This window comes from Oncorhynchus tshawytscha, linkage group LG20, assembly GCF_018296145.1.
Source record: "Oncorhynchus tshawytscha isolate Ot180627B linkage group LG20, Otsh_v2.0, whole genome shotgun sequence".
Taxonomy (NCBI): Eukaryota; Metazoa; Chordata; class Actinopteri; order Salmoniformes; family Salmonidae; genus Oncorhynchus; species Oncorhynchus tshawytscha.
This window is the reverse complement of record NC_056448.1, coordinates 8,072,978-8,097,755: the sequence shown is the minus strand read 5'-3', so window position 1 is coordinate 8,097,755 and position 24,778 is coordinate 8,072,978. Positions and strand designations below refer to the sequence as shown.

At 45.8% G+C, this 24,778-nt stretch overlaps 1 protein-coding gene across 2 annotated transcripts in view; it reads left to right on the top strand.

Moving 5' to 3' along the window:
* Nucleotides 1–10,927, top strand: part of LOC112219762 (A disintegrin and metalloproteinase with thrombospondin motifs 6-like) — a 166,045-nt gene extending 155,118 nt beyond the window's left edge. For both annotated transcript variants that reach the window (XM_042302120.1, XM_042302119.1), the window contains exons 21-25: nucleotides 1,913–2,042; nucleotides 4,225–4,429; nucleotides 4,626–4,802; nucleotides 7,751–7,907; nucleotides 9,366–10,927. In XM_042302120.1, coding sequence (XP_042158054.1) covers nucleotides 1,913–2,042; nucleotides 4,225–4,429; nucleotides 4,626–4,802; nucleotides 7,751–7,907; nucleotides 9,366–9,475 — 779 coding nt within the window. In that variant the 3' untranslated portion in view covers nucleotides 9,476–10,927. The remainder of the gene's footprint in view (nucleotides 1–1,912; nucleotides 2,043–4,224; nucleotides 4,430–4,625; nucleotides 4,803–7,750; nucleotides 7,908–9,365) is intronic.
* Nucleotides 10,928–24,778: the final 13,851 nt, after the last annotated feature.

Genomic DNA, 24,778 nt, shown 5'->3' with positions numbered 1-24,778 from the left:
GTGCCCTACGGAACACAATACTGTAAATATGGAGACTGTGGGGAGCATGGGTTTAGGTGTCAGAGATCTATGGCTTTTTAAAAGTGCTGTTCTAGCTATCTGGTAATGGAATATGGTTACACACTGTCGACATTTTTATTGTTTTCTTTTCAATAACAGTAGCTTTCTCCAACATGAGATACATTGTGTCTTGTGTGTCTTTCCAGTCCGGACCAACCAATACTTATCGAAATACTGGAGAATACTGTGGGGTAACCCAGTATGATAATTTCACATGGGTTTGTAGGATCATAACTTTATTGCTTTCTAAATGTAATTTCAGCATTTAAGTCAAACTTAATATGCGTTTTCCATATTTAAACCAGGCACATGAATATGGTGTAATTTCTATGAATGAGCTGCTTTGCATATCTTCGGGTTAACCAGGGCTAGCTAGCATACAATCTGGCTTGCCAGAGATACTACGGTCTGCCGCTCGAAAACCCTTGTCCTACTGCATACTGAGACCTCCTCACTCTGAAACCACAGCGAAATGTCGACCACTGCCTCAAGAATGACTAAACCAACTAATTTTAACCCCAAAAGCCATGGGTTTTTATGAAGAAATAAATACTGTTCCTCTCCAGCTGTCGAGCATGGCCACTAAATGCCTTCAATATTCGAACAAAGAACACATACACAGAACTGAAAAAGACCCCAAAATAGAGCTCCTGGGAAAGGAGATACAGATATCATATCATATAGATGTTTATACCGTAGCATTGTAATATGTATATGACATTTTGGATTTTGGGACTTCTACCAAGCAACACTTTACAACATATCAAAATCAATATAACAGATCCGTACGTTTTGGATGTGGGCCTTCAAATCATATAGCCGTTGAATTTAGCTGACGCTGCTAATCGTAACATTTCATTTAATGCATCCCAGTGCTAACACAGCCTTTTAAAAACACCTTCGGGCATCCAGGCAACTTCACTACCCTCTCCAAGCATGATACTTTAACACCAATCCATATATCAGCTGTACTATGGGTGTGTATACCACTATACAAATGCCACTATACAAAGGAAAGCAGGCAGGCACGCACTCACACTGCAACAAAAGTGAGGACTTGGCGTCGGTTAAAATCGAGGCGGAAGAGAGCCTGCTACAGCTGCATTAGATGGCACAATCAACATAAATGGTCTATCACCGGGACCATCCGATTTCCCCAACTCACCTCCTTGGTCAGTGTGCTGCTCGCACTTCGAAAATCCAAAGGGGGAGGTTCTAAGGGTTCTGCTAGGTAGTGACGATGGACGGAGAGATCAGCCAATTAAAATCAGCGGTTGTGTCGTCGGCTCCTGCCACAGACTTCCAGTCAAGTCCCGTTCTGAGACGCTTGGAAACCAGACGTCTTGGCAGAGCAAGAGCTGGTTGGTGGGCAAGATTAGTATGGTGTAGGTCCTAGGATATGTCCCATGGGACCCCATACACACACACACAAACACAGAGAGAGTTGGGTGACAGCGATACGGTCGTCCTCAGACTCTGCGCCAGCAGTCAAAGTAAAGAGCTGCTCCGTAAAAGTGATTTTTTTTTACCAACATATCCTGTAAGGCACCAGGCATTTACACATCTGGGTTTACCACAGACTGAGACCATCCCTTAAGTCTCCACCCAAACACAGACACACTGCACCGTAGGGAGCTGCCTGCTGCACTCTGGTTCATGTGCAGGAGAATAAGAAGGTGATTTCGGTACTGTATTTTCTTACATTTTCAGGAATCCAAAGTTAATCAGGGAAATGGGTGTCGTGTGTGTGTTTGCTCCCCTTCTCAAGTCAGGGTTCCCAGGAAGTGATGCATCAAACAGGAAGAGGCTGGACAATAACTGGGTGTTGTGCGTGTTCCCCCTTCTCTGTTAGGTTCTCAGAAGCAGGAAGTGCTGTGTAAGCGTCTGGATGATAACTCGGTGGTGCAGAACAGCTATTGTGACCCAGACAACAAACCTCCGGAGAACCAGAGGTCCTGCAACACTGAACCGTGCCCTCCGGAGTACGTACAGTAAGACTTTCATCTACAATACAGGGCAATACGGTTCAATTCAATACTATACAGTGGTCATGTACAGTATCTGCCCCCCCAGAGTATGTAAGACTACCAGTCACTCTCAACCAACATCACATACAATACAATGTAATACAATGCCATGCAATACAACACAATTCAATACAATGCCATACAATACAATGCAATACAATACCATACAATGTAATACCATACAATGCAATACATTACAATACAATGCAATACAATGCAATACAATACCATACAATGTAATACAATACATTACAATACAATGCAATGCAATACAATGCCATACAATGTAATACAATACAATACAACACAATACAATATATTACAATACAATGTAATATAATACAATACAATGTAATACAATGCTATACAATACAATGTAATACAATACCATACAATGTAATACAATACAACACAATGCAATACAATACAATGCAATAAAATACAATGCATTGCAATAGAATGCAATACAATACAGTGGTCACGTACAGTACCTGCTCCCCAGGTAAGACCCTCAGACTCTATTAACCTAATGTCCATCTTGGAAAACAAAGATATCCTGCTAAACTATGCTGGATGGGTGTACTGTATGCTACCTTGGCTCACAGGAAATGCTAATACTGGTCTTGGACCACATATTACATACAACCAGAGACCAACCAATAGTCGATAGTGGGTGAAGTGGGTTCAGAAGACTACACAAGCATTTAGATCTATCCTAAGCTCCAGTTAAGACTATTTCGTAGAAAAACGATAACGACTTGCTATATTAATTTGCCTTCAAGGAGTCCCTTAGCTGTAAAATGTGTTTTGAAGAAAATGCTAAAATAAAACGATGATTTATAACTTCATATGTTAACTCTTTTCAAAGCTTGTTTTATGCCCAAGAATGAAAATGCTGAAAATGACCACCTGCGTTTAATTGTATTGGCTAGCTTACGCTATGAACCGTCGAGGGATAATGTACGCACGAGCGCGTGTGTCCGTCTCTGTGTGAGTGAGTGGTGAGTGCACACACGCATCCTTGAGAGAGAGAGAGTGTGTGTGTGTGTGTGTGTGTGTGTGTGTGTGTGTGTGTGTGTGTGTGTGTGTGTGTGTGTGTGTGTGTGTGTGTGTGTGTGTGTGTGTGTGTGTGTGTGTGTGTGTGTGTGTGTGTGTGTGTGTGTGTGTGTGTGTGTGTGTGTGTGTGTGTGTGTGTGTGCGTGTGCGCGTGTGCGCGTGTGCGTGTGCGTGTGCGTGTGTGTTGTGGCCAAAAACGCTTAGCCTCTCTGCAAGGGCTGAGGGAACGGTCAGACAGAGTTCAATCATGTCTCGGATGTTCAATTGGAGAAAAAAAAAGGATGAAATACTTTTGGCCTATGGGCTGAAGCCGTCTGCCAACAGTGATGTGTGTGTATATTTGGGTGTAGATGAATAAGTCGTTACGGTTAGATGGGCATCTGTAATGAACTGATATGAAGCCCGTTCCTGGCTTCACTCAATGCCCAAGAAAGCTATATTTGAACTCATCAGCTCACTCCATTAATAAGGGCCAGGTTGACATAGGAACAAACACTATCTATGAGTATTCAGCTTGTTAGTGGATTCCTTTTCTTCTCTCCTCTCGGACAGCCCTTGTTGCCCGTTGCCGTATCTAAGTGAACTGCTACAGTTTTCCAATCAGGAAGGCAAACATAGTGTCCACAGTCAGGGAGAGTACTGGATCAACATGAGCGTGTAAACATGATTGTTTTAGAATACCCAGCATGGCATGGGCGGGGGCGCGGGGGGGGGGACCCAGATGTTGGGAGACAATGTTAATTCTCTGTACATTCCTGTGGAATGACGTAAGCCGGATCAGGAATGTAACGTCTCCCAGTCGCTGGATGTCTGTGTCGGCTGTGTTCTGACAACATGTTGTGTAGTTTGAAAAATGTGTTGCCCTTAAAGGGAATTAGTCTTGGCAGTGCACAAGAAAATATTTCCTCCAGAATATACAATTGAAGCGTATTATCCCATTTGTGATACTGCATAATACTGGGGGCCATATGAAAACACATCTGACCCATATGGTTCCAATGGGACTGTCCTCTTAAAGTGACAGTCCCATTGTTGTTCTGTTCCAATCATTGTTCTAATGTTGGTGATCGTGCTGTTGTAGGTGGTTTATCGGCGACTGGTCGGACTGTGGGAAGACGTGTGGCGGCGGGATGCGGACTCGAACGGTTCTGTGCATCAGGAAGATGGGGCCTGCCGAGGAGGAGACCCTGGAGGACAGCCACTGTCTGACGCACCGACCAATAGAACGAGAGGCCTGCAACAACCAGTCCTGCCCCCCTCGGTGGGTCACTCTGGATTGGTCAGAGGTAGGAGAAGGACCGCCTCTTTTTACATCCCAGCGGGGGGAAAAACGGTGTCTTTTTTTTTCAAACAGTTTTGTCCACTGGGAATGCTTTGCGGGACAGCAGCAGTTGTAATAGGGAACTAGAAATGTTTCATGTAGAAAAAAAGTCAAAGGTGAATAGTTTTATTGAGCTCATCTGTTCTTCCTTCTGCTCCCAGTGCACGCCCAAATGTGGCCCTGGGTTCAAGCACCGCATTGTGCTGTGTAAGAGCAACGACCTGACCAAGACCTTCCCGCCCGCCCACTGTCCCTCCCACAGGAAGCCCCCCGTCAGGACCCGCTGTAGTCTGGGACGCTGTCCGCCACCTAGATGGATCCCAGGGGAATGGGGACAGGTAGGATTGGCTCCCCCTTCAGAAAACATTGCTTCCTTTCACTTTTCATTGCTTCACTATGTCTTGAGACCAGGATGTCAATGTGTTTGTACCAAAGGCAGGTAAACGAAGCTATTCTAAGAAGAACAGACTCCAGATCCCCTGTTTTGGTGAACAGCCTACAGAATTTATGGCTTGATCATAAACTGGGGTCCCTAGAGAGCTGATCACGTGTGCCTGTCCAACCTGTCTGTCTGCCTGTGTTGTGCGTGTGTGTGTGTGTGTGTGTGTGTGTGTGTGAATATGTGCTGCGGCCCCAGTCAGATCTCAACCATAACATCAACACGTGTCTGGCCCCTGTGCCCACCGGGCCACCAGGCTTACCCTCCCTTCAGATCAGGCTCTGTGGAGCCTCACATCCCAGCCTGCATGTCATCTCCTCCCAATTAGACTGCCTTTATTAGGGCCCAGGCCGGCCCTGACAGATGGCCCACGTCAATGGAGGGTCTTAAGTGGGATTTGAACCAGTGACCTTTTGGCCTCCGGCAGCGAAACCGGGGAGTGAAGCACGACCTTCACAACAAGCTGCCCTTTCTATGGCTCAGGGAGAGGAGAGACAGGGGTGAGAGACAGGAGGAGAGGAGAGGGTGAAAGGTGTAATTATAGAGGGGGAGGGAGGGGGAATGAGAGGAGGGAGAGAGGAATGGGCCAATGGGAAAGAGAAGAAAGAGATAGAGAGAGAGGTATATACATCTCTCCTTGGCCAGTGCGTGAGAAAGTCCTTGGTCTAAACAAACTTAAAGCTCTGGTGTTACTGGTATATATTAGACCCAACAACCCTGTTGTTTGATGGGCTGATTGAAGTGGGAGCACCGGGTGATGTTGTTATGAGAACCTGGGACCAGAGCCCATGACCTAACCTAACCCCCCACAGTTCCTTTAATACCACAACAAAGTCCACCACAACCTGGTTTGGCCCCTAAATAACATCCAGGTACAGCTAGAAGCCTTCTACTACAGAACCTGAGAAATTATCTCGTTACAGACAAGTAAGAGAAGGGAAGGGGGGAAACCTAGTCAGTTGTACAACTGAATGCATTTGACTGAAACGTGTCTTCCGCATTCAACTCAACCCCTCTGAATCAGAGAGGTGCGGGGAGCTACCATAATCGACATCTACGTCTTTAGCGCCAAGGGAACAGTGGTTTAACTGCCTTGCTCAGGGGTAGAACGGCAGATTTTTACCTTGTCAGCTCGGGGATTCGATCCAGCAACCTTTACGGTTACTGGCCCAACGCTCTCACCACCAGGTTACCTGCTGCCCCAGAGAACTACTACGGTACAGATAATAACATTGACAGGAGAACTGTTATGTTGGACTGATAACCCTGGCTGATGTACAGTAGTTAACTAGATGTTTCCAGCTGATGCAACTAACTGCATGTCTCTTGTGTCTATAGCTGGTCGCTACCATCTCTCTGTTCTAATGTAAACCAGCTGACTGCAGTCTGACTGATGCCCATTAAATAATTACTACTGTATCACATTCCTCCCATAATCGTCTGTGCATGTCGAATGTTCATTCTATTTATTTACACGTTCATTCTATTTCTCTGCACGTTCACTCTATTTCTCTGCACGTTCATTCTATTTCTATGCACGTTCATTCTATTTCTCTGCACGTTCATTCTATTTCTATGCACGTTCATTCTATTTCTATGCACGTTCATTCTATTTCTATGCACGTTCATTCTATTTCTCTGCACGTTCATTCTATTTCTATTCACATTCATTCTATTTCTCTGCACGTTCATTCTATTTCTCTGCACGTTCATTTTATTTCTCTGCATGTTCATTATATTTATTTACACGTTCATTCTATTTCTCTGCATGTTCATTCTATTTCTATGCACATTCATTCTATTTCTCTGCACATTCATTCTATTTCTCTGCACGTTCATTCTATTTATTTACATGTTCATTCTATTTCTCTGCACGTTCATTCTATTTATTTACATGTTCATTCTATTTCTCTGCATGTTCATTCTATTTCTATGCACGTTCATTCTATTTCTATGCACGTTCATTCTATTTCTATGCATGTTCACTCTATTTCTCTGCACGTTCATTCTATTTCTATGCACGTTCATTCTATTACTCTGCATGTTCATTCTATTTCTCTGCACGTTCATTCTATTTCTCTGCACATTCATTCTATTTCTATGCACGTTCATTCTATTACTCTGCACGTTCATTCTATTTCTCTGCACGTTTATTCTATTTCTCTGCACGTTCATTCTATTTCTATGCATTTCATTCTATTTCTATGCATTTCATTCTATTACTATGCAAGTTCATTCTATTTCTATGCATTTCATTCTATTTCTATGCATTTCATTCTATTTCTATGCATTTCATTCTATTTCTATGCATGTACATGCACTGTATGTTTCTGTGTGTTCGGACTCAGTCACTTAAACAGTTCAGGAAGGCCATTCTACTTATCTTGGCTTTTCAACTCTGTCCTGTCTGTCTCTCTGTCAGTCACTCACTCACTCACACTCTCTCTCTCTCTCTCTCTCTCTCACCTTTCTCTTAACGGTGACTTAATAGGATGAGCTACTGTGTCCGTAGTGATTAGTCAGACTCGCTGAGTGTCTGCCGAGAGGGGAGGGAGGGGGGGGCAGTGGGAATCGGCACACTCAGACTACGCTAAGCTAAGCTAAGCTTGGCCCATAGAGGTAACCTTTTGGTTACTGGCCCAACGCTCTAACCGAAAGGCTACCTGGCGCCCCATTTTTTTAGGACTCCGTCACTATAGGTTATAACACATGGGTGTGAGTTTTAACAGTGTGGCCTTGTTGAGGGTGAATAACTCTGTGTCTTTTGACTGCGGTATGTGGTTAATAATGTGGTTCAGTGTTTGGCGCAGTGTGATTGATAATGTGTGTGTGTGTGTTTCACCACAGTGCTCAGCGCAGTGTGGACTGGGCCAGCAGATGCGGACGGTGCAGTGTCTCTCTTACACGGGCCAGCCCTCCAGTGACTGTCCCGAGGGCCTCAGGCCCACTGCCATGCAGCAGTGTGAGAGCAAGTGTGACGCCATGCCCATCGCCAACGGTGACGGTGAGTACAGAACACACGCACACACACACACTCACACATACACACCCACCGATCAAGCCGTATGACCTAAACACGGTGGGGTGACACAACTCTCACGGAACACACCGCATTCATCTCCCCATTGAGGTTGAGCTGGCTGCGGTTCAGAGCAGCCTGGACCCTCTATCCTCTGCCTGCTATGATGGATGTGTGTTAGGATGCCTAGGTACATGACCAGGCAACACGCCGATGGGGATGAATGGAAACGCTGAGCAGGTGTGTGGAGACGCTAGCGGCTAATGGGATTAGCTTCAGGCTAATTGTCCCCGTACAGACCGACAGAGAGACGGATAGCAGTGAGAGCATGTCTCCCTCCCAGGCCACAGCCCGATAAGGCATTTAGAGGTTCTGCCCTGTTCGTCCACCAAACTGTGTCTGTGGTGGTGGGGGGGTTGTTATTACATTGTGAAGGGTTGAGAGAGAGAGAGATTCATCTGGCCTAGCCTCGGACTACTACTACAAGCCCACACTCAAGACAGACGGTAATGGTTGCTTATGATTATTCATCTGTGAAGGAGCATAAGAACCAGGTCTCTTTTACAAAATACGTTTTACCTCAATGAGACCGACCTGGATTGATACATACGATGTAAGAAAGAAGAGAAAGAGGCTGATCTTGCACATAGCGGTAAGAGGAGGAGCGTAGAAAGCCCGAATAATAGTCCTTTTTACAAAACGGGGCCAACGGGATTAACAGAAAAGTGCTCATGTGAAGTGAGATAGTTCTAGACGTGGTTTGTCCTTCATACTTATTCATATAGCACACATATATAGCACACACACTAATTCTCCCAGGGAGGAGAGAACGGCGGGAGCCTCACAGCAGGCCATCCGTCAGCTGGAACGTACCACTACACAGCAACACGGAGGGGAGATTTATTAGGGCCGGTTGTTGTAATAGACAAGAGAAACTTGGAATAGTCCACAGTGTTTCTCGACCTTATTGTACCAGGGACAGGCTCAGAGGACCGCTTATATTAAATCTAACAGCTAAGACCTGACTAAATAGGTGTCAGACAATTATCTCTGGGACCGGTGCACCTGCCGGAGGTTAGAACCACTGGTCTGGAATGCATTTAATTCATTTGAATCCAACAGGAATATTACAACATGAACACACACACACACACACACACACACACACACACACACACACACACACACACACACACACACACACACACACACACACACACACACACACACACACACACACACACACACACACACACACACACACACACACACACACACACACACACACACACACACACACACACACACACACGCACACACACACGCACAGGCAGACACGCACAGGCAGACACACACATGTGGTTCATAGACATTGTCATTCCTCTCTTCTTGATCTTCTTCTTTCCTTTATCTCGTATCTAACTTTTGTATTTTTCTCTCCAGAATGCAAAGACGTAAACAAAGTGGCATATTGCCCACTGGTGCTGAAGTTCAAGTTCTGTGGCCGTGCGTACTTCAGACAGATGTGCTGCAAGACGTGCCAAGGACGCTGACCCACTGAGAGGGAGGGAGGGAGGGAGGGAGGGAGAGAGAGAGAGAGAGAGAGAGAGAGAGAGAGAGAGAGAGAGAGAAGGAAGGAAGGAAGGAGCTGGAGGGGAAAGAGCGAGACAGGCAACGGGAAGAGTGAAAGAAACGCAAGACCAGTAGAAGAGGAGGAGGAACGAGGATTAGGAGACACTGGGACAAGAGAAGAAAAGAGGGATTTACCCGTTTGTTACACCTGCTACGCCCTCAACCCCCCCACCCCATCATCACCGTGGAAACCTAACCACTGCTCAGCAGACACGCTGACACAGACGTTTATTGCCGTCACTTCTGTGAAGTGGGAACCTTAGAGGATTATTGTTACTGATGTTATTTTTTATTATAATAATAATAATGAATATTATTTGTATTATTTTATTGTCGTCTGATTGTTGTCGTTGTTCGTCGCCGTTGTTGTTTTTTGAATCCAAAGTGCTGGACACGTCACACATCGAGCGGAAGCACCGCAGGGATGTAGGGAGTAGCCACTGGAAGGGGGAGAGGAGGAAGGAGTGTAGCTTAAAAATGGAGGTGGGGGTCGTAATGTTGCTCTACGGACAGACAGGCAGACAGACGTCGGCTCCAGTGCACAAGCGTGCGTGAATATCCCATAAATTACACCTATACACTCCCACATCACCAAACCCACCAGTACTGTAATGAACTCCTGGTCAAGACGTCATCGCCCGTAGTGTCCTTCAAGCGTTTTGTATTAAATCTGCCTGCGACTATGCCACGTGTTGTCAGTGGAGTCCTGGAGGGCGATGAGATGACAGAGGGCATGTTTCTAAAAAAAAGTTCCGTGCTGGAACCAGAAAACGAGGTGCTGTGTCTGGAGTTATTGCCACTTCCGTGTTATCAGAGGAGCTGAACACAAGGGCGGGGGCGGGGGGGAGTGCTACGGTCAGATCATTTGTTATATGTTGGCGTCTCTTCTTTTCTGTCTTCCAAAAGGAGGGGTGCCTTCGTCTTAAACAACACTCACGTTGTGCCAGAACCCTTAAGGAGGAGGCCCATTGCTGGGGCAAAATAATGGATTTGTGAAAGGACCTTATTGTTGTTACCATTATTGTTATTATCATGTAGTTCTTATCGTGTAGTGGTTGTACTCCACCTCCAAATAGCCTCATCAAAAGGCATTGGAGACAGTTGCTGTTCGTGAACGATACTGTAATCAAAGCCGGAGGACCTCTGTATCAGCTCCATAGCAGTGTATGTGTAGGGCCGAGGTTTCATCAGCGTGGGAAGAACGCACAGCCTCTTCAGCACTGTGGCTGGAGTTAAGTGAAGGGCCAGTACTCGCACACACACACTTGCGCACACACGTCCCTCCCAGCAGACCACGACGTGTTGCCAGACCACGCAGATCCGGTCTGCCACGGACAGACTACCTCCAGATACTGTCACCCCCCTCTGCCCCCACCCCCATTCTTCGAAGAGAGTACAAAAAGCAAATAACAGAATATTATGCAACTCAATGGTGCTTTTTCTTCTTTTTTATTCCGGTGGAATACTGTTTGTTTCCGTTGCCACCTCCTCGTTTCCTCTTCCTCTTCAAGTGGGAGGCCTTTCCTGGCTTCACCCTGGCTCCCCCAGGCTCTTCTCCCAGGCTCTTCTCCCAGGCTCTTCTCCCTGGCTCTTCTCCCTGGCTCTTCTCCCTGGCCTCTACCTGGCCTGTGGTGCTATAGAAACGGGTGCATTCACTCCCCACTACCATACAGTGACTATAGGCTGGATCTGTTCGGAGCAATATGAACACTAAGACAGTATCTCTGTTTGTTAATGCCGGCAATGTTGTTGTTTGTTTCAAATGATCTCTTCTTACCTCACACTGAGAACTTTCATTGATGGCGAGGTATCCGTGTAGTAACCTCGCACACCCAAACACAACACCGCCACCCCCCTGACCCCTGACCCCTATACATGGAATTCCAGCCAGTTGTATCCTGTATTATTCCTAGCCGTGTCAAACATTCTTCCAATGTAAACCTCACCCAAGTGACATTGCTGCTGGCGTTGGTTCGGGGGTTCGCAGTTACAGACAGCCTCAGACCCCTATGGAGCCATGCTGCGGAGGATAAACCAGTAGGACTTAACGGGAACCCCCCATACCATCGGGAAAGACAATTTAGGAGTCATAAACGGACCACGTGGGGACTGCCACAATCATACGACGACTACGCTACTTTTGTTTTGCTGCTGCTACTTATTTGGTAGCCACCTCCACATTGAACCAGGACGTTTGGACATTAGTGGATGCGATGAAAACGAAAGCATTTGACACGTATTGAACTCCACATGCTGGGGCTTCTTCCAGAGCTCTCTCGGTGTCAAATCCGGAGGCTTGAAGTAACAGTTTATTGGCATTGGGACACAGAGCCGACAGACGGACAGAGAGACAGACTGACTTGACAGAGGCACTCTAGAAGATGCTCATTCCAACTGGTACTCATAGCTGTGAACTTGGACGTTATGAATGTCACGTTGCTTTACCACCTTCAAGGGCAAGAGAGACATGAAAAAGAAGAAGCATTATTTGATTAGTTGCGTATATTTTATATTCAGTATTAATGTTGGTACACTGTTACTAATATTTTTTTTTTTTTACATTGTAAATGAAATGCTAATTTATTGCCATGTGTCACTTGTCATACATTTGCTTCACTGCATGCGAACATAACGTCAGTCTCGTGAAAAATAAATGCAGTGAAATAGGGCCCCTTCACCGAACTGATTTAACGTAGATACATTACGACAATAAAAAGAGCAGCTTCCGAAGAGACTCTGCGTTAAGATGGCTTCTGTTTTTCCCTGAAGTGTGTGAACAAACCGCTTGTGTGGTGTCTGTGTTTCAAGGTCTGAAAATCTTCTAAGGACGTTCTACGACTCTTCCCGAGGCTCTAAAAGATTGTGTGGACAGATTTTCATTCTGAAGGTGCTTAGTGGACTGAGTTTGACATTTCTTGCTCTGGCCCAGTAGTAACACCCCTGATTCAAGCAGTATGTTATTTCAACTCCGGCTGTTAAAAGCTTTGGCCACCAGATGCAATTTGATACTGATCAGTCCATTCACCAAGTACTGGGAACCTGAGGCTCTTAACACCTGATGGCAGCACACCAGAATACTGAACCCCCGGTTAATAGCGACTAACAAGTGCATCTATTCACTGCAGTATAAGGCTACAGCATGCAGAGCTGCGCTAACCAATCCTAGACACCCTTACTTCGTAGTGATACACGTGTGATTTCCCATACAGGTCACCTTTGGTTACAATCGGGGTGGAACTCCAGTCTGTATGATCTGGCTACTAGTACCTTCACCCCCCCCACTGGGACCTGCTGAGGCTTTCTCTAGGCCTCCTTGGTAATGAAGTCTAAATAAACCCCATCTACCCCAAGTGGCTCATTAACACCTGCTCCTCATGATAATCCACAGCCTCCTGTTACACAGGCAGAAAGAAAGACGGGCTGTTATGTCTAGCGTGCGCGTCCCAAGTTTAAAATGCCTATGTGTGTGTCTGGCTAGGCTTCTGTCCTGCTGGCCAACTGCAGGGGTCTGTGATTACATTACCCTCGAGGAGGAGAGAGAGGGGGAAAGAAAGGGACAAAGAGGAAGAGGAGCAGAGGCGAGCGAGGGATGAGGAGGACGAGAAGACGATTCGCAGAAAGAGGGAAAAAAGGTGAGACGGTTCAGGCTGAGGGATTCAACAGCTGCTCTCCAACTGACACGTTATGCACGCCAGCGACCCCGGTTTGGCTGTTTACATGCCTGGGTTGTCAGCAGCCACAACAGAGAGGAGCGCCGAGGTCTACAGACAGAAACAATGACATTCCTCATATCACCATATCACTACAAACACCATATACGGCTCCTACGAAGCTGAAATACGATTGTATGTACAGTGCAGTTCTGGTGGTGCAATATGTTAGAGGGCTAGGGGCAAGCCCAGCTCCATTTTGGGTTTGTTTACTAAAGGAATGTGCTTGTATGAAAGGGATCCACCGTTGAAACAAATATGTGTGTTTTCCAGAAGCAGTCAACTGCATAGCATGCGTCGTCAGGGGAACAGACATTCTCGACACAGATCCATGACACGATTGACAAGTTGGTGATCCTTAAAACGTTATGTCCCATTGGGCACTCACCGGTTGAGTCAACGTCGTTTCCACGTCACTTCAATTCAATTACGTTGAACCAGTGTGGAACAGAAGTTGAGGGTGCTGGTGGGGGTGCTGCTCCAGGCATAGTATCGTTTAACTGGTTATCCAGCGGCACATGGGCGATGTGACATAAATCAACAAGGACCGTTTTCATTCGTCTGCAGGACAAGATGGCGCCTGGTTCGTCTCTCACACACACCTCACCAGATGCCTATCTCACCCCTGCCAAGTTCCTCTCCTGGACTCAGTAGCCTGTGTACAGCGGTAGTCTTACCTGATACAACAGAAACACAAGCATATGTTATGACACTCACAGACTCCCTCACAAACCCTGTAGGATGCCTACGTAAATGCTTCACAACGTTCTCTCTCTCTCGCTCTATCTGTCCACGCCTGTTGTCAAGGCTATAATATTAGTCCCCGTGTCATATTCCGTGTGTGTGAGAATGAACGTGCTGAAGGGGGTTCCCAGCAGGTTGGCTGTCTGAAGTGACAGGGGTCTGTGGGAGATCTGTGGCGGCCGCTGACGCAGAGGTGCGCCATAGACTCCATCCTCATCCACGCTCTACTCTGTGCATGAACACACAGTTACAGACAGTGAGAAAAGCCATTCCCCCTCGTTAGTTAAAAACACTCTCGGGGCATTTAGACACACACACACACACGCACTCACACCCCCCCTCCTCACACACATTGCTAGCACGCCTACAAGTGCATCTCCATCAAAGCCTCCAAGAAGGTATTTCTGACTTTAAGCTGCCTCTCCTGGCAGTGTTTGGATCAAGACCCGTGGCTGGTTCTAAGCCTCCTCACCTCTGGACCTGGGAAACATCCTAGTGCCAGATCCTTCCCTGACAGAAACATAGATCCTAGCCTGGCAGGGAGCCAATTACGGCAAAGAACAGGGGCCTGGATTCCAAAGCTGGATCTAGACAGCCATCGTTGTCGCTGCTGTGTGTTAGTGGTTTTCTTCTCTACTAGACGGTGTGAGGATTAACGTGACGACAAACGGCATCTCTTCTCAGAGAAGAGAGGACAGCAAGAACCCCACCAATTCCCTGTCTTAGGTCAGTTAGGATCACCACTTTATTTTAAGAATGTGAAATGTCAGAATAATAGTAGAGAAAATGATTTATTTCAGCTTTTATTTCTTTCATCGCATTCCCAGCGGGTCAGGTGTTTACATACACTCAATTCGTATTTGGTACCATTGCCTTTAAATTGTTTAACTTGGGGCAAACGTTTCGTGTAGCCTTCCACAAGCTTTCAGGTTGAGCGGCCTTTCAGGTTAAGTCGATATAGGACTCGTTTTACTGTGAATATAGACACTTTTGTACCGGTTTCCTCCAGCATCTTCACAAGAACCTTTGCTGTTGTTCTGGGATTGAATTGCACTTTTCGCACAATCATTTCTTTTGATTTCCCCATGATTTCAAGCAATAAGGCACTGAGTTTGAAGGTAGGCCTTGAAATAAAACCACAGCTACACCTCCAATTGACTCAAATTATGTAAATTAGCCTATCAGAAGCTTCTAAAGCCATGACATTTTTCTGGAATTTTCCAAGCTGTTGAAAGGCACAGTCAACTTAGTGCATGTACATTTCTGACTCACTGGAATTGTGAAATAATAATAAGTAATAATAATAAATAAATAATAATAATAAGTAAAATAATCTGTCTGTAAACAATTGTTGGATAAATTACTTGTGTCGTGCACAAAGTTGGTCTCCTAACCGACTTGCCTAAACTATAGTTTGTTAACAAGAAATTTATGGAGTGGTTGAAAAACAAGTTTTAATGACTCCAACCTAAGTGTATGTAAACTTCCGACTTCAACTGTAGCTGTGATACTCCTGGTGTCGCCGATGAGAGTCTGAAGTGCTTTGGACATGATTCTACTTAAGCTAAACAGCTCCAAAAGGTGTTGGAGACCGGAGGCAGTGCGTGTGTGTGTATATGTTTGTTTCTGAGTGTGTCTGTGTGTGTGTGTGTATTAAGTCCAGCAGGAATGTATTAGGTTCGGGTAGGTCATCTGCCGTTGCCCAAGCCTGGCCTGGTCTCTCCTGGGGTTAGGCCCTGTTCGCTGCTCTCTTCCATAGCAGACAGCCAGCCAGACTGAGTTATTGTACAGAACAGCAAAGGATGGGATGTGGGGCTGTTGGGGGGGAACATCTGTCCACCTCGTCCCTCTCACCCCACATGCAAGGACAGTCCTGTAAGTTATATTCTATATTCTCAGCCCTGAGGTGTACTGCAGGCAATGTCAAGTCTCAAGTTTTATTGTCAGATGCACAAGTACTCTAAGAAAATACAAATAAAAGAAGAACACGAGAAAGCAAGTGAGCGTACCACACTGAGTGGACAAAACATTAGGAACATCTGCTCTTTCCATCACATAGACTGACCAGGCGAATCCAGGTGAAGGCCATGATCCCGTATTGATGTCACCTGTTAAATCCACTTCAATCCGTGTAGATGAAGGGGAGAAGAAGGATTTTTAAGCCTGGAGACAATTGAGACATGGATTGTCTCGATTGTCTTATGTTCTTGTTGTTTCGTGCACTCAGTGTATACCTGTTAGGGTCAACACCCGTGGGTAAATCTAAAAGCACAGCAATAACAAAGGATGGAAAACATCGAATAAGTGCTTTCTCACTCTATTATATAATGATACTACAGTATAGTATTAAAGTGACGCAGAATGCTGCTGAACAGAAACATCTTTGTGTGTCTCCGCTGTAGAACCCGAAAGTTAATCCGCACGCATAATGTTCCCAAAGTGTTCAATAAGGACAACGTTTTGACCCCAAACGGAGTCCTCGTCTCTCAGTGATTGCCCTGGTTCCTTTGCCCTAGCTGTCCGTACACCAGTTCACCTTCAGAGGCGTCCAGTTCCATCATGTCCCCTGTCCTATCGCCATGCAGAGGCAGCCAGGTAAGTAGATTAGGCCCACAGCGATTCGATAGCCAATCACTTAGCCCCATGGAGTTGCGCCAAGGGAGAGTTTGAGCAGCCCCGCGGGTAGATGAGGTGTGTGTGTGTGTGTGTGTGTGTGTGTGTGTGTGTGTGTGTGTGTGTGTGTGTGTGTGTGTGTGTGTGTGTGTGTGTGTGTGTGTGTGTGTGTGTAAGGACTCTGAGTTCCCACAGTAGTAAAGGGACGTTTTTTTCCTGGCCATCACGTCTTTATCCCCATCAGAGATGAGTTATACAGGCCGTCCTCCTCCTCTACACAGCTAATAACAGACAGCAGCCTAATGGGGATGGATGATGATGATGGGACTTTGTGTACTGTACGGTAGGGTGTACGGCTCTCCCTGCGTTTAGTGCTCTCGGTTGCAGTTCTGCTTCACTGTTATGCTGCACTTGATCTGTGTCTAGTCCAAGCTGCAGCTTAGTGAAAAATGTAGTATTTTCTTCCACCCTGGGAGTCTCATGGTTTTGATGAGACTGCATAGATAAAACAAAATGACACCATAGAATAAGCACTGCAGTGACACCATACATGGGGAGTGAGTCCTAGGCACGTTTTCGTCCTTTGGAGGCTCCTTTTACTACTTCCATCTCCTTTATCGGTGTCTTTTGAATGAGGCTGATTCTATTGGCTAATAACAGAGCCAAATATAGCCTCCATATATAACTCTGGCTAATACTGTCACTTAGACAAAGTGAATGAGGCCATTATAGCAGGCCATATAATTGTAATCAACTGATTAAGTGATTCAAACATAACAGTGGAGGATTAACACTACATTTTATGGGGTACATGTGGACTGTTACCCTCGGTACTGTGTGTTAGAGATAACACCTGTCCTCCAGGTCTCTCTGGTTAATTCTGTTTCATTGTAATTACGATATATACAGTGGGGCAAAAAAGTATTTAGTCAGCCACCAATTCTGCAAGGTCTCCCACTTAAAAAGATGAGAGAGGCCTGTAATTTTCATCATAGGTACACTTCAACTATGACAGACAAAATTAGAAAAAAAATCCTGAAAATCACATTGTAGGATTTTTAATGAATTTATTTGCAAATTATGGTGGAAAATAAGTATTTGGTCAATAACAAAAGTTTATCTCAATACTTTGTTATATACCCTTTGTTGGCAATGACAGAGGTCAATCGTTTTCTGTAAGTCTTCACAAGGTTTTCACACACTTGCTGGTATTTTGGCCCATTCCTCCATGCAGATCTCCTCTAGAGCAGTGATGATTTGGGGCTGTTGCTGGGCAACACGGACTTTCAACTCCCTCCAAATATTTTCTATGGGGTTGAGATCTGGAGACTGGCTAGGCCACTCCAGGACCTTGAAATGCTTCTTACAAAGCCACTCCTTTGTTGCCCGGGCGGTGCGTTTGGGATCATTGTCATGCTGAAAGACCCAGCCACGTTTCATCTTCAATGCCCTTGCTGATGGTAGGCTTTGTTACTTTGGTCCCAGCTCTCTGCAGGTCATTCACTAGGTCCCCCCGTGTGGTTCTGGGATTTTTGCTCACCGTTCTTGTGATCATTTTGACCCCATGGGTGAGATCTTGCGTGGAGCCCCAAATCAAGGGAGATTATCAGTGGTCTTGTATGTCTTCCATTTCCTAATAATTGCTCCCACAGTTGATTTCTTCAAACCAAGCTGCTTACCTATTGCAGATTCAGTCTTCCCAGCCTGGTGCAGGTCTACAATTTTGTTTCTGGTGTCCTTTGACAGCTCTTTGGTCTTGGCCATAGTGGAGTTTGGAGTGTGACTGTTTGAGGTTGCGGACAGGTGTCTTTTATACTGGTAACAAGTTCAAACAGGTGCCATTAATACAGGTAACTAGTGGAGGACAGAGGAGCCTCTTAAAGAAGAAGTTACAGGTCTGTGAGAGCCAGAAATCTTGCTTGTTTGTAGGTGACCAAATACTTATTTTCCACCATAATTTGCAAATAAATTCATTAAAAATCCTACAATGTGATTTTCTGGATTTTTTTTTCTCATTTTGTCTGTCATAGTTGAAGTGTTCCTATGATGAAAATTACAGGCCTCTCATCTTTTTAAGTGGGAGAACTTGCACAATTGGTGGCTAACTAAATACTTTTTTGCCCCACTGTACATTCTGTTTGGGAGTGTGGATTTATTAGTGTCACGGATCCCTCCGGGACCTTCATCACGCACACCTGTCCCATATTTCCACTGATTAGTATTGTATTTGGTTTCCATGGTCTTGTCGATTATTGCTACTATGTCCGTTGGTGCGTGTGAGTACCTGTGCTGTGTGTTTTGGATTCCGTGCCATTGTGGATTGCACATATGATTACGTGTCTCGTCCCGTGTGTTAATCATTGTACGCATGTGTTATTTATTCAAGGTACTCCTTGCTCTTTTGTGTTGGGTTTCTACCCTGTGTGTTGTTATGTGTTTGTTTGGTTTTCAACCCCGTGCCTTTACACAGCACGCCGTAATTTGGGCATAATTTTAAAAAACTATTACGCATTCCTGTGCCTGTCTCCCGAATCATTTATGCCGACATGACATTTTCATGTATTTTAGAGTGGTCAATTTGCATGAAGTGTTGCTGGGAAAACCAGTTCTATGGAAGAATATTAGGGCCAAGTGAAGAAAGAAAAAAATGGCAAAGGGTGATGGTACTTGGATTGTTTTATTTTTTCAAGATTAAAGTAGGAGATTTGGTTAACTGCATATCTCCCTGGCTCCCTGTTGCTGTGCCACCACCGATGAAAAATGCCCGCAGTCAGATGACCTGGTGAAACTATACTTTCGAATAGTCTAACAAGGAAATTCTTTCTATTTTAGCACATAATAACCATATTATTATAAGTAGGCATATCAGGACCTGGAAGAGGTTATGCCACATATTATTTTCAGGAGGAACCATTACTAGTCTTGGATGAGGTATTTCATCCAAGTTCATGTGGTTACATACACACTGTAGGTAGAGACAGACAGCTAGGTTGTGTGTGTATGCAGATGTGTTTGTGTGTGTGTGTGGGGGTGGGGGATCTAATACACTTGTTCAAACAGGCGTCACACAAACACGGTATCCCCAAAGCGATAAACATTCTAACGGCCATGGTGCGTTGCCAGACTGTGAAGAGACATGGAGTTCCTACAATGTCATCCTCAATCTCCTGCGTATGCCAACACCATGCGTAGTATATTTTAGATAGTTACAGCTAGACCAGCAGCCTATATGTCGAAACAAATGGTTAACTTAAAACACCATGCCATGATGCATAAATGTCTATGTAGACTACGCTTCCGTTGAAGTAGCCTCATAGGCCTTACAGATTGCATGGAAAATAATTGCCTATATAGGGGACAATGACCCTGTTTTGGGTAAATCCATGCATCCTTCATTCCTCCCATCCTTGAAGACCAATAGATGAATAGTGAAAGGAGATATTATGCTCGGTTGTCAACCAAGTCATGTCAGATCAGTCATTGTTTCTTTATAGCCTATCATCAATTCTCTAACATGACTATATTAAGATCAATGATTATTTAAAGAAAGGGAGAATACATCCATTAATATATTCAAACAGGGCCTGGTTTGCACATGCAGTAGGGGTCCTTGAGTTGCCTCTCCTCCCACCAGCAGCCTCCCACAGACACTTGCATAAATCCCCTGCTTCATTGTTCATTCCACCCACCGCTGTTGGATAGGCCTATAATTTATGTTTAAAAAAAAAACAAACAAGCACTTGTTCTCAGTTGATGCTGACGTTTATCTCAACGAGTAGGATCTCAAAATACGACGGAAAGAGAACCACCAAATCCCCTAGTAATTTCTGATAAAGAACATATAAACAGAACATTTCCCCTCTTTTAAACGAGGCATGAAAGGAGGTGATAAAGTCTTGAAGGTGAGCAGGTCGAGAGCGCACTCTTACAGGCCGCAGAACGGGTGCTGCAGCGACTGCAACAGGTGACTGTGGGGCTGGCACTTGTACTTCAGTTGGGGCCAAGGGAGCATGTGCCACCGGTAGCGAACCACTCAAGGTGGCATCAATGGCAGAGTGAGGACATGCAGGAGGTGGCACCTTCCTCAGTCGGCTGACATGCCAGACACATTTTGCTGGGCCCAGCTGACATTGAACTTGACCAGGTGTTGACAAGAAGGTGCAGAGCTTGTCTGCGCGGTGTGGTTGTTGAACCCTTACCTCGCTTGGAGCTGTGCTCTCTTTTCATGTAGCAGTCCTCACTTTTACGCTGTTGGCTTTGCACTGCTGCTTTGACTGTCGAGTTGCCAATAAAGAGACGGAGTCTGTGTAGGGGCAGCTCTAGTTCACATCCTAACATCAGCTTGACAGGAGAGACTCCAGTGGTGGAGTGGTGGGCAGCTCTGTCATGCAGCAGAGTTTGTGACATATACTCTGTGTCGGAGCCACCTTGACGTGAGCTCTCAGTCCATTTTTCAGGGTTTGATTGAACCTCTCCCCCCCCCCAGGGCCATTTTTCGTGGTCAGAGTTGCAGGCAGTCCCCAGCGAGAAAAGAGCATATCCAGGGAGTGTATGGTGGCCCCTGATGTGACAGAGCCCATGGGTGTGACCTCTGGTCATTTTGAATGTAGGTCATACAGAACCACCAAGAAGCGTTTGTGATGTGGCACATTGTAGAGTTCACCACAAATGTCCAGTTGGATATGTTCCCATGGACGGCAGGGCCAGGCCAGTGGCTGCAGTGGTGTTGGCGGAGGTCTTTCCACTGACAAGGCATGGAGCACAGTCACGTACTAGCCTCTCTGCTTCTGCTTCACAATGCCATGGTTGTCCTCATGAGCCATGGCCAACACTCGTCCGCTGAGGCTGCTTGGTATAACTGTGCAGTTTCCGCGAGCCTGACATGTTTCATTCCAGCATGACAGCTCATGTTTGAAATCTGGCATATGGTTGGAGTTCCGACGGGAGCTGTGCTGGCCAATGATTGGTTACGTATTCCTGCAAGGTCGTGAAGATGGGGTTGTTGGCTGATTCTTGGGTCAGATCGTGAGCGACACTCTGTGTGCAAGAGGTGAGTGTGGGAGCTGGATGAGGTCCTCCTCGGAGTCGACCTGAGCACAGGTGGAGTCTGGGGGAACTGAGCGCGAAAGGAGGTTGGCTACCACATTGTCCCTGCCCAGCGTAAACTGCAGCTTAAAGTTATATTGCTGGAGGCGTTACATGCGGAGGGGCTTGTGACCCGACTCGGAGGTCGACATCAAGGCTGTGAGGTGGTCTGTGCGTAGAGGTAAATGTGCCACCGCTCGCAGCCCCAGACGTGTGTTAGTGCCTCCCTCTCTCCAACTGAGTACTTCTGTTCAGTGGGGCTCAAAGCGCAAGATGCAACACCGTCCTGAAGCTGACAGAGGACCGCTCCTACTGCTGTGGCTGACGTGTCACAGGTGACCAAGTGAGTTTAAAGTTGGCCAGGACAGGTGAAGTGGTCAGCAGTTACTTGAGAGAGGGGACAGCCTGTGCACAGTCGGGTGTAAAGACCTAGTACACCTGCTTCAACAGCTGAAGCAGAGGGGACGTGATGGCCGAGTACTGGGACAGGAAACGCATGTAATAACCCGTCATTCACAGAAATGAGGCAAGTTGTGTAGCAGATGTCGGTTCTGGGACATGATGGATGGCTTCCACGCTTGACTGCAGCGGTGAGAGCCCTAGGGCTGACACGCAGAACCTGACAAAGTCAATCTCTGGCACTGAGAACAGGCACTTCTCAGTGTTGAGTGCGAGGTTGTATTGGCTGAGCGCTGCGAAGGCTGCTTGCAGATGTTCTACATGGACGGCAGAGTTGGGGCCATGGATGACGATGTCGCCCAAGTAGACAGCCACTCCAGAGACCCCGGCAAGGATGGTGGACATTATCTTCTGGAAACAGCTGGGGGCTGAACTGTGGTGTATGGAAACTCCCTCTCTGGGTGTAGGGGAACTTGCGAAAGTCCAGCTTTGTGAAGACCGTCGACCCGTAGAAGTGAGTGGTCACTTCCTCCATAGTCAGCAGTGGGTACTGATCAGGTATGACAGCCTTGTTGGCCGCTTTCAGATCCAAGCAGACCCGCAGCTCTCCAGACTTTTTTTTAGCGATGACCAAGTTGGACACCCATTGGGAAGGCATCCACCGACTCCATGAATCCATCCTCCAGCTGCTTCTGTAGATCCTTAGTAACCTCCTCACGTAAAGTCAGTGGAATATGGCGTAGAGGTTGAACGACTGGAGTCACCTTGGGTCGAGGAGGGGATTATGTGGGAACGCTATCAGGGCACCTACAACGTTGAAGAGGGTGGGTCATTGCTCTTGCTATGGGGAGGTGATGTGCAGGATTGTTGAGCCACTGTTGTCCAACAGAGAGAACCCCAGGCTGGTGAACAGGTCTAGACCTAAGATATTAGTGCCCTGCCGTGGGATGTGGAACCGAGTGCGGGTCTTGTTGCCATACTGCACTGGTGAGTGTATAAAGCCAACGTCATCAATCACTGAGCACCCATATCCGTACAGGCTAAGGCTGGGTGGCTGGAGAGGCAGGTGGGACAGGAGCTGGTGGTAGGTAGCCTACATGTTAGAGTGCTCAATCTAGTAAACCGCTATAGTTTTATAGCTATAGTTTTAGTAGGCTGTTGTAGCACATTATAAAATGTGGAGAGCAGCTTGACATGGGACACATACACACACATAGCCCCCGGTCTCCAGGATCCCAAGATAATTTGTTCATGTAGCCTACTAGGCTATAGTCGTTAGAAGGATAGTTGTCATAAGGGGGAAACACTACTGTTAGTAAAGCATCATGGATAAGATTGTTAATGGTTGCCCTTATACACACATTTTTTTGCAAGGTGTTTGCCTAGGCTACGCAGCATACTGTTGTAGCGAATTTAGGGGGCAGACTGACCAGCCTACGAAATGCTCTGAGACCAGGTTGCAGCGAAAGGGGACCCTAGTTTTATTCACATTCAGTGGCAGTGCCAAGAAGGCTTGCTGATTGTGTTCATAACACACCATGGCAATTAGAAGAGTATATGCCTGTAGTCTGAAATTGCCAAGGGGAAACTTGGTGTGTGTGTGTGCGAGTTATTAGATTAGATTGATTAGAGTGAGTGCGCAGTGACGCCTGTTTGAACGAACGTATTAGATCATTAGATTGATAAGAGTGTGCAGAGACGCTTGTTTGAGCTAACGTATTAGATCATTAGATTGATAAGAGTGGCAGAGACGCTTGTTTGAGCTAAAGTATTAGATCATTAGATTGATAAGAGTGTGCAGAGACGCTTGTTTGAGCTAAAGTATTAGATCATTAGATTGATAAGAGTGTGCAGAGACGCTTGTTTGAGCTAACGTATTAGATCATTAGATTGATAAGAGTGTGCAGAGACGCTTGTTTGAGCTAACGTATTAGATCATTAGATTGATAAGAGTGGCAGAGACGCTTGTTTGAGCTAAAGTATTAGATCATTAGATTGATAAGCGTGAGCGTGCAGTGACGCCTGTTTGAACGAACGTATTAGATCATTGGATTGATTGTGACGCTTGTTTGAGCTAACGTATTAGATCATTAGATTGATAAGAGTGGCAGAGACGCTTGTTTGAGCTAAAGTATTAGATCATTAGATTGATAAGCGTGAGCGTGCAGTGACGCCTGTTTGAACGAACGTATTAGATCATTGGATTGGATTTTTACACACACACCTAACAACACACCTAACCAGCCCGTCTCGACCTATGTATGCAACCACTTTCTCTTTCTGGAAATAATCTGCGGCACAACCTATTCCAGGTCCCAATACTTATAATAACATGGTTATTATGTGTTAAAAGAGCAAGGATTTCCTTCTTACTAAAGCCAATTCTAAAGTTTAGTTTCATCAGGTCATTTAACTCAGGCATTTCAATGGTGGCGTGCGCCAGCAACAGGGAGCCAGGAAGACATGCACTTAACCAAATCCCCTACATTAATCTTGAGATATAACTAAGACTTTATTTTCAACATTTTGACACTTATTCTCGAAATTACACTTAGAATTTATTCCCGAAATATTGCCACTTTTTGCCCGTTTTTTTCAAGTACTATCATGCAAAAAAAATTACAACCAAGAACTACCACCTGCTGCTGTTTATTTTCTCTTTTCTCTTCACTA